At 38.6% G+C, this 10,506-nt stretch overlaps 1 protein-coding gene across 1 annotated transcript; it reads right to left on the bottom strand.

Annotated features, from left to right (window-relative positions):
* Positions 1-6,833: 6,833 nt before the first annotated feature.
* Positions 6,834-9,707, bottom strand: LOC131230511 (MDIS1-interacting receptor like kinase 2-like). Its single transcript, XM_058226425.1, has one exon. The coding sequence runs from the start codon at positions 9,705-9,707 to the stop codon at positions 6,834-6,836; it is 2,874 nt and encodes a 957-aa protein (XP_058082408.1).
* Between the last annotated feature and the right edge of the window lie 799 nt (positions 9,708-10,506).

Below are 10,506 nucleotides of genomic sequence, written 5' to 3'. Positions count from 1 at the left end.
CGTATTCGAATTTAGACTAATTTCTTAGTGCCTGTGTGTCATCCATCACACTGCCAGTCCAGCTTTTCTCGAAGCTAAATCCACAAGGAGATGAAATTGTAAATGTTGAGGTCGAGTTCCCTAATCTTTCCAAATAGGAAACATCCACATTTAGAACTTTGTAGATTCGTGTCCCATATTTGGTTTATCCAAGCCATTTGGTCTTACAAAATATCCTCACAATTGGTCAACTCTAAAACCTTCCCGTTGTTGACATGCAAATACATGGTTAAAAAGAAATTCATGAATAAACCCACATTTAAAGGAGGAAAGACCAAAAAATTTGATGGCTATGATCTTCCAATTTAGGAGATTTTGGGGATATACTCCATTCATGATGGGGGCTGTCGGATCGATGGCTTGGGTAGACTAACCATGGGCACCACATCTCCAAACTAGGCTCTAAACATGATTGTTCCCTCTTTAGAATCAATAGGGATCTCGGTCTCCTCTGCGAAAGACTTAATTTTCTTTTACCACAGCATACATAGTTCACCAAATTCCCACATACATTCTCATCAATAAAGTGCCTCTGCGGAATTATTTTCAAGTTACTAAAGGAAACTATTCTTCAAATTATTAATCATCTAGGATGATTCAGTCACTTGCAATGAATTTTCATGAGTATGAGACCTTTTTGGCCCATTGTTGTTTGCGCAAATCTTGTACTCTGGCTGTTGAAGTGAATATGATATTGAATCTTATATATTATGAATTTGCCGATCTAAACGTAATATTATCTTGAGAAGCTGAGGTGATGGAATTGATCTCCAGGAATCCTGGAATTCAGTGGATTGAGGATGCTGAAGAGTTGAACAAAGAAAGGCATTTAGAGAGCGGCAGCGAGAGGATGATGAGAATAGTAAATCAAGAGATTTTTAATCCATTGCCAGCTGAAGGTGTGGAAGATACAAGTGGGCAGACAATAGCGGGGTGGTGATTGACAAGAAACAATAATCTCCCAATTGCCTTCTTATGCTCAACCTCCCCAGGGTGCCAGAATGACCATACATAAAAATGGTGATCAAGAGATTTCCGATCTAAAACCGAAGCAAATAAATACAAACCGTAGTAAATAAAGTACTAGCTGGATTGAAATTCTGCACATTGAAGTGGTGAAAAGCTCTTTCAACATAACTCTTTTGAATTATGTACACTTTCCTGCTTTTTTGCTCCAAATATAGTCATTCAAAGAATATGATTAATGACTCCTAAATTTTTCTTATTCAATTTATGAACCAAACAAGTTTTTACACAACAATATTTTTACTAAGATGTACAACCATAATTTGATTAATACTCAATCATAAGAGAATGAAGTTACTTATACTATATCGACAAACATAGGCACAATTTTCTGTCTCACATTTTGGAATCTCAAATCAACAATGAATGATTTAAACTACTCACACTATCCCCTTCGCACCTATTTTAATCTAAAAGCTTTCTTGAAAAATTTTAGGGGACGGTTGAAGATATTTTAGAGGAGTTTTTTTTTTCCCCCTATAAAAAAGCTTTCCTGGAAAATGTTATCCACCATAAGGTGTACTCACAATTAAAGAAAATGTCATTTTCATGAAAAATGTTTTTTAAAGAATAATTCATAGAAGAGGTTTTTAAAAAATTTCTCCATCTTTTCTTTGTTTGTTTTTCTAAGCCCTAAACAAGCCATAAAAATATACCAACTTCATAACTAATAATTTTAATAAAGGACTTAAAGGAGAAGATGGTTGCAATAAGCCCAATTGAAGTTCTTAGGAATGCCTCCTTTAATTTTCTAATGAAAAAAAAAAATTTCCACTTTTCCAAGGGTGAGGAAGCTTATCCAATTTATGTAATTTTTGGATATATCCAAGAAACATAAGGCTCTCTTAATGTTAGTCACATTGCTATTAACATTAGGGTTACATGTAAAGAAAGGCCTAGGTTACTCATTGTGCCCCTATAGACTGGCGTATATTCATAGAAACTTTGCATTGAGCTACAATACCACCATCTTAATCACATTTCCAGAGTGTGGATTCGTCATTCTTTTTTTTCTTCTTCCGTTTTTTCTTCTTTTCTCTTTTAACTAAAGAAGCCACAACTTACCATCTCTTTATCATTTGGATTTGGGAAAAGCTTCACTTAAATCCCATTTAGCTATTTATCCCTCTTCTTCAATCTATTAGAAATCTTCTCGAGGGTTACATGTGTCATGTTCCTAACATGCCGAGCAAGTTTTATTTCTCGGCCCTTGATTGACATATTTGGGAGGGAGAATATAACCGCATTTTCAATTCTAAATCTCTTTAAAAGAAAGCCATTCTTAGACCATATCATTAATGCTTTGAAATCTTTAGTCAATTTTGTTTTTAAGCACTTATTGTTACCAATTCCACAAGCTTGCTCTTTGCCGCCTAGGATATCCCCATGTCGCATAATAGAGTGAGTCTTCTTGTGCTTCAAAACCATGATCAAAGATATCCCGACCTTAGTGGAAAATATCATGTGTTAAAATAAATGATATAAGAATTGGGCTCATGTTCTTTCCTCTCTCCTCAGGAGCCATCTAAGGAGTTATCTTAGAGGTTGACATGCATAGGCTAGGAGATAGAAGTCTGGAAATCCTTTTTGTTGGCATCTCTAAATTTAATATTATCTATATTTTAATGCTCTTATTTAAGTTTATAATAAGGAGGGGTGAGATTTCTACTTCAGACTCTTGTTCATGTACAATAAGTCTTGTTATGGGTGAAAATGAACCAAGTAAGACAATCTATATGAGCGATAATACAAAGTATAGAAGAGGCAAAGAGCTCGGTCCTCGCCGCCCATATGACCTGTATGAAGAAGAACACAATGCTAAGAAGAGAAAGTCAGCCCACTCCCTCCATGAGAGAAAACACGAAGCATGGAGATGAGCTGGGTCCATGCTTTGGAGCACAACCTCCACGAACAACTTGAGTCCCAACCACCGGAGGGGAAATCAACCTCGGCTATCTCGCCATTGTAACTGGAGGACAACCTTTGAATACCGACCTGACCTCGACCGAAGATCACGACCGCAATCAATAATTCTACTCGAACAGTGCAGTAGGACACTGATCAGCCCAACCTCGAGTCAGCCTTAGTCATCGAAGACCGATCATGGACTTCGACCACCTCGCTTGTGAGGTCGGACTCGATCATTAACCCCTAGCCCATCGGAGGCCTACCACTTGGAGATAGAACTTATTTTAAGATTGTCTAGGACTCCCCTGGGTGCTACTTTTCAAATTTTTCTTGCTGTGAGTTAACTTTTCATTTGATTTTCTTTTCTTTAATGTCTTCCATGACCGGTTGTGGGCTCTCCATCCCTAGCCCTAGGCTTAGGCTCTTTTCCTTTTCTTTTTCTTTGTTATTTTTTTTTTTGCCCTAGGGTGTGAGTGTTTGTTTCAAGCCCAATATGTGGGATTTTTATTTTTTATTTTTATTCCTTTGCTTTAAGGGCTTTGCCCCTTGTTTTTTTGTGTGTGTGTGTGTGTGTGTGTGTGTTCAATTAGGTCCTAGCCCTTGGTAATAAAAGAGTCTTTTCTTCCCTGCCTTCTAAAAAAAGAAACTAAGACCATCTCTCTTAGATAAATAAACTCTTTCTTTTACTTTTCATAATACATTAGTATATATAAGGAAAGTGATTATAATTCCGAGAAAGTAGATTTTTTATTTGGCTTGAAACACTTCAGTTAGAAGATAAACATCACACAAGAAAACATCTTTATTCTTTCAAATACTTTATAACAAAGAGATTTCGATCACCAACACTAAAATACTACATTTCTATAAACATCGATTCTACACACTGAATTATGTACATATCATAACAAGAAAAATACCTCCATGCTCGATGATTTTCATACAACAAACACACAGTAATAATGTTCATGCCACCGCATGTCCACAAACTTGGTGATTTTCATCCACCCAACTATACCTTCAGATCCATCAGCTGACGTAATGTAACTGCATGGAATGGCTGTAGAGAGAAAGAAGGCCCTCTAATAGAAAGCTCCTGAGCCACATGTCGCATGGTTGGCCGAGTGTCTGGATCTGGCCGAATGCATGCAAGAGCCATGGATACCACAAATAAGACTTCCTGTGCAACATCACCCATCGGATCTGGAGACGTTGGTCCAACATATCTTTTAGCAGTGTATCTTGTCCACTTGATGATGACAAAGAGGAGATGAGCTCCCCAGGATGAATTCCCATCATCACTTCAAGTGCCACAACACCAAAGCTATATACGTCACATTTTTCAGTCACAAAGAGGAGATGAGCTCTACAAGGAAGAATATTGTTAGTCATGTTCTTTTCTCTTTCTTAAGCATCAATAGCTAAACTGTTAATCATATATCAAAACTCACCTGGGTTTCTCGAGTTAGGTTTCATATCTTGTAGGTTTTTGTGCTTGCTAACCCTAAGGCATCTCTACAAAGATGTGTTTGGAAGATTTGGGAGGTGAATAAGATGGGCCAGGCTTTCGGATGATCTTCCTAGGAAAGTCGGGATGGTCAACTCACCAGGCATGCCACATATATACATTAAGTGCGTACTATTGGTTCTATCTATTGTTTTCATGTGGTGGTGGCCTGCCTGATAAGCGGACTGGTATAATCATAGTGTCGGGTCATCTGCATGGTTAAGCCAACCTCTATGTATGCCTCAAATGTCCCAAATGCATAAGAAGTTGGCATGTATGGACCAGACTGTAATGGTGCGCATATAGGCATCATTGCAGCTACACATTTCATCGGCATGGGTGATATGTGAATTGTTTGACAATATTAAAATGGATTTAGCATAATTACTTACATCAATATTCTGGATCCAGTAGGAATAACCTTCTAAATAGTAGGAAATGCCATTTCAACCGTTTGAATGGCCTAAAAATATATAATGGACCATTGATAGTTTCAATCATGGTAAGCTACCAAATACTTTTTCTTATCATGGAACTCACCTGTACATTTGATCCACTTGGATTTTGGGCTTACACCCTAATATAAGATGGGAAAGTGGTGGACGGTTTGGATTTGCAACAAGCATCATGAAAGTGTGCTCCACCGAAATTCAATGGAAAGTGACAACCATTGTCGCCTCGGGTCACATCTCACGACTCATGAGTCTCACTACAAGTGGTTTCTAAAAGCATGGGGCTATCGTGATATGCCGTTTACAAGTTTGGCCATGTTATTTTTACTTAGCTGCCTAAAGATGAGGGAGATCAAGTGCTCGGGTGGGTCACAAAGCAAAAAAAAAAAAAAAAAAACAGAGTGAATTGTTAAAGGCCACTGTCCAACATTTTGCTGTTGTGAGACCCACCTGTGCATTGGATCAACCTCAATTTTGGGCTCACATCCTAAAATTAAAATTAAATGGCCAAATAGGTAGGGGGTCGAATTTATCACAAGCATCACAAAAGTGGGTCCCCCCAAGATTTGATAACAAATCATGTCTTGTCACATGTCTGAACCCAGAGATGGTCATGGTGATCATAGAGCCCAACATGTTGTTTGAGAAAAAACCAAGCTGTCCACCATTTCCCTCGAATGATTTTACAGCTTGAGCCAAAAAAAAAATGATCCGAATCAAAAGCTCAAGTGGGCCACACGGATTGTAAAAGTACATATTGAACATACACCTATCAAATTATCAGGGGCCATAGTAGTTTTATATTATGGAAAAAACCAAGTGGTTACATTCAACCAATTGTGAATGACCTTTTGAACAGTTGGAAATGTCATTTTAACAATTTATATGGACTAAAAGCATAATAAATAAATAAATAAATAGACTATTGATAGTTTCAATGATGAAGCTCGTGACCACTTTTTTCTATTGTGGGACTCACTTGTGTATTCAATCTACTTAGATTTTTAGACTTATGCCCTAAAATAAGATGGTGCACTGGTGGACGGTTTGGATTTATGCAAGCATCACAAAAGTGGGCCCCACTAAGATTTAACAGATCATGATAACCACTGACGGCTAGCCTCGGTTTAAAATTTCATTGGACTTAGAATTGCCTAACATAGAATATAACACGTTAGTTATAAACGTGTTTGCATGATGGGACCGTGATTATGGGTCCCACTATGTTCTTTGCAAGAAATCTGAGCCACCCACCATTTCCCTCATATGATTTTAGGGATTGGGCTCTGAAATAATTTAGATGCAAAGCTCAAGTGGGCAAAATGACAAATAAAGGTATATATTGAACATATGTCATGGGGCTAAAGAAATTTTAGATCAGATATAAAAATTCAGTGGTTACATTCATCCCGCTGGGAATGACTTTTTGAACGGTAGGAAATATTGTTTTAACAGTTTGGATGGCCTTAAAAAATGAACCATTAATAATTTCAACGGTAATAAACTACCAACCTACTTTTTTCCTGTAATGGGACCTAATTGTGCATCATAACTGCTTGATTTTGGGCCCATGGCTTAAAATGAGATGGAGAAAATAGTGGATCTTTTCCAATCCTATGCTTTGGATTTGAGAAAAGCATGATTCTGGAGTCCACATCATAGTTCAGTGTTAGTATGAAATATCCTAGGCTATAATCATTGAGTTTGTTTGAAAAAAGGAGTAAGCAATTTTGTTATGAGATAATGACCGGTTGATTAGCCATCCTTTAGTTAAAGTCACATAAGACGGCTTTAGGACCATCTTTTGAAAGAGTACTAGGGTTTTTTGAAAGAGTTTAAAAGTAAGCTCCTGTTTTTTACAATAGATGAAAGGATACACAGGTGTATGTAAAACCTCTAATTTAGAGAATCATAGTGGGAAAAGAGAGCATTTTCAGATACAAATTTCTCATATTCCAGTTGCCCTGGATTGCCACATTCAGCAACAGTATTCTAACATATACACAAACTTCATAATATATAAGTGCCAACAGAAGATAACCTGGAGCGATGTATCCGAAAGTGCCTGCAAGTGTGGTCCAATCTGAGGAATCAGGTATCAGCAATCGTGCAGTTCCAAAGTCAGAGACACTGGCCTCAAGTTCTAAATTCAACAAAACATTGTGGCTTGATAGGTCTCGATGGACAATCGGCAGGGTACAATCATGGTCAATGTAAGATAAAGCATGGGCCAAACATTTGATAACCTTCACCCTTAGAGTCCAGTCCAACTGTGCAGCTCCTTCATCGTTGCTTAGGATGCTTGCCAAGCTTCCCCTTTCCATGTATTCGTAGACTAGAAATGAGACTCGAGCATGGGAACAAAAGCTATAAAGTTTCACAATATTGCAATGACGGATTTCCATTAATGCTTGTATCTCATTCTTAAAACTTTTTTGATCAGATTGATTCCCAGCTTCAAGTGGATGCAGTTTCTTCACAGCTACTACCTGGCCTGCTGGTAGATTTGCTTTGTAAACTTTCCCATACCCTCCAATTTCAATGCAGTATTTATCATCAAAACCCTCTGTCACCGCCACAATGTCTTCAAATGTGGAAATTCCATTATAATTCCATGTTGAAAATGTATTTCCTTTGCTCCTTTCAAGAACCCCTTTTTCTATTCTTCTTCTTTTTTGATAATTAATGGAAGAAATTATGCCGATGATTGTAAATAAAAGAAACAATACTGAGAAGAGAAGAATAATGAGGATCACATCTTTGTGCCATTTCCTTGCATCACCATGACTTATTAAAGAGGCATTGCAAGGTGGCAAACCTTGGACTTCACCACATAAGCCTTTGTTTTTTATGAATGCATCTGTCGGAGCCTTCTGAAAGGCTTTGCTGCTAGGAAGAGGACCTTCCAAAACATTGTATGAAAAATCAATGGATTGTAAGCTGACCATCCCATCAAAAGAAGGCGGAATGAAACTTGACAAAATATTGTGAGAGAGGTTTAAAATTTCCAGACTAGCCAATTTCGCAAGTTGTGGAGGTATCTTTCCATTGAGGGAGTTATGACTTAGATCTAGTAAGCCCTGTAGGTATACTAGGTTACCAATCTGAAAAGGAATGCTTCCGTTCAAAACATTCTCACTCAATTTCAGAAAATGGAGTTTGGAGCAATCCCCTAATTGAGGTGGTGTTGGACCACTTAGGTGATTCATTGACAGATCCAGAATCTCCAAATTGGATAGGTTTCCAATCTCTTGTGGTAACTGACCAGAAAGCTGGTTATCATTTAAAGTCAAGTTGATCAAAGAAGCCAGCCTCCCAAATTCCTTTGGAATCTCTCCTACTAAATGGTTTGAAGAAAGATCAAGCACTCCTAGCTGCCCTAACTGCCCAAACTGAGGAGGAATTCTACCAGTGATATTGTTCCCCGAGAGTTGTAACTTTGTTAAGTTTTGGCATTCTCCCCAATGTGGTGAGAGTTCACCAAACAACATGTTGTCACTGACATCCATGAATATGAGGTGAGGGTATACACCAAAGGCTTCCGATACATTTGCTGCAAGTTGGTTTCCATTGAGTCGCACTCTCCTTAAGCTAGTGCAATTTCTGAAGGTTCTTGGGATCTCACCGGTGAAATGGTTGTTGAAAGCAGTGAAGGCTTTAAAAGATCCACCATGGCAAAAATGAGGTAAATGGCCAGAGAAGTTGTTGCCATCCAACTGGAGTTTAGAAAGATTTGTCATGTTTGTCATTTCTTGAGGCAAGGAACCAGATAATTGACAGTCATCAAGGTACAAAACAATAAGCTTGGTCAAGTTCCCTAAAGTGGAAGGGATAGAACCTGTTAGAAGGTTAGTGGACATCTCAAGCTCTTTGAGATTAACCAGATTTCCTATTTCTACTGGAATTGAACCAGAGAATTGATTTTCGAACAGATAAAGAAGAGTGAGCATGGACAAGTTTCCTAAAGTGGAAGGGATAGAACCTGTTAGAAGGTTAGTGGACAAGTCAAGCTCCTTGAGATTAACTAGATTCCCTATTTCTGGTGGAATTGAACCAGAAACTTGGGTTTTGTAGAGATACAAAATTGTAAGGTTGCTCAAATTACCTAAAGCAGGAGGGATCGGACCAGTCAGATTGTTTTGGAACAATGTCAACTCAACCAGAGCTTGTAGATTCCCGATTTGTGAAGGAATGGAGCCAGAGATTCGATTTTGGTCCAGGTACAAGATGGAAAGCTTTGTCAGATTTCCTATAGTGGAAGGGATGGAACCATTTAAATGGTTAATGGACAAGTCAAGCTCATTCAAATTCACAAGATTCCCTATTTCCAGAGGTATTGATCCACCTATTTCATTTGCAAACAGATTCAGGGTTTTGAGTTTATAAAGAGTGCTAATATGAGCTGGGATGGTTCCGGTAAGGGTGTTGTCACTAAGATCGAGATGGAGGTTTGGAAATGACGGGAAACTCAAGTTATCGAGATTACCTTGCAAACCTACACTGGGTAGGCTTATCCTTGTTACACTTCCAAGGATGTTGCATGAGATCCCAGTCCAATTGCATGGAGAGATTATGTTGGTGGTAGAATTAGTAGAAGGAAGAGACCATGAATGGAGAGCTTGTGCTGCTAAGAGGCTGGCTTTCCATTTCATGAGAGCCTCTACTTCTGAGAGTGTGGATGATGGTGCTGCTGTTGCAAATGATATTACTTGGAAAGAAAGAAAGGCTAACAAAATGAGTAGAAAAGCAAAGGGGAGAGATTTGTGTATGGCCATGGTTGCTGTTGCTTATGGTATGCTACCATTGGATGGGTATTTATAGGAGAAAGTTGATGGTAATCAGGTAAAGAAACTATTGTATATGCGCACATTCAAGTGAGAACAACGTTCCAAGGAGTGGTACTGGGGCCTTGTAATTTTTTGCCGGGTGGAGCTGTGTGAGAAAATTAGAAGAAAACACCGAAAAAGAACGACAAAAAGAGAAATGCCATGTATATTGTGTCTGAATTGGTCTCCTTCAAAGTAGACCCGAATGGGTGTGGGTTGCCTGGACTACCCTACACTACCGATCTTAGTGGTGTGTAAACGTCACTAAGTTTTATGGTCCCCACTACGATACACGTGCTTTATATATCCACCCGGTCCATCCATTTTTCGAACTTTTTGAGCGGATGGCCCAAAAATGAGGAAGATCTAAGGCTCAAGTGGAACGCACCGCATAATAGAATGGAAACAATGACACCTACTGTTGAAACCATACCAGGGCCCACAAAAATGTTTATTTGCCATCCAACCTATTTATAAGGTCACGTATACGTAGATGAAGGGAAAAATACAAATATCAGGTTCATCCTAGCTTTCATGGCTCCTAAGTTCTCTCGCCAAGATGTTTCAGCTACCTACAAATAGTTTTTTCCAGCGGATGGAGCTTTTTCTACTGCCCTAGTACTAAAATTAGGTCAGATCATCTGGTGGATCTAGCGGATTTGAGAAATATATTTGGGTGGTGCTCATCCAATACTGCCGGCCTCCTGCTGTCATGAGAAGCCGGTTATGTTGGGGAGCGGATTAATTG

Source organism: Magnolia sinica, chromosome 17 (genome assembly GCF_029962835.1).
Source record: "Magnolia sinica isolate HGM2019 chromosome 17, MsV1, whole genome shotgun sequence".
NCBI lineage: Eukaryota > Viridiplantae > Streptophyta > Magnoliopsida > Magnoliales > Magnoliaceae > Magnolia > Magnolia sinica.
The sequence above is the reverse complement of the archived record's forward strand: the minus strand, read 5'-3'. Positions and strand labels throughout refer to the sequence as shown.

Coding starts and splice junctions, on each gene's coding strand:
- LOC131230511 (XM_058226425.1), bottom strand. CDS start 9,707: ATGGCCATACACAAATCTCTCCCCTTTGCTTTTCTACTCATTTTGTTA.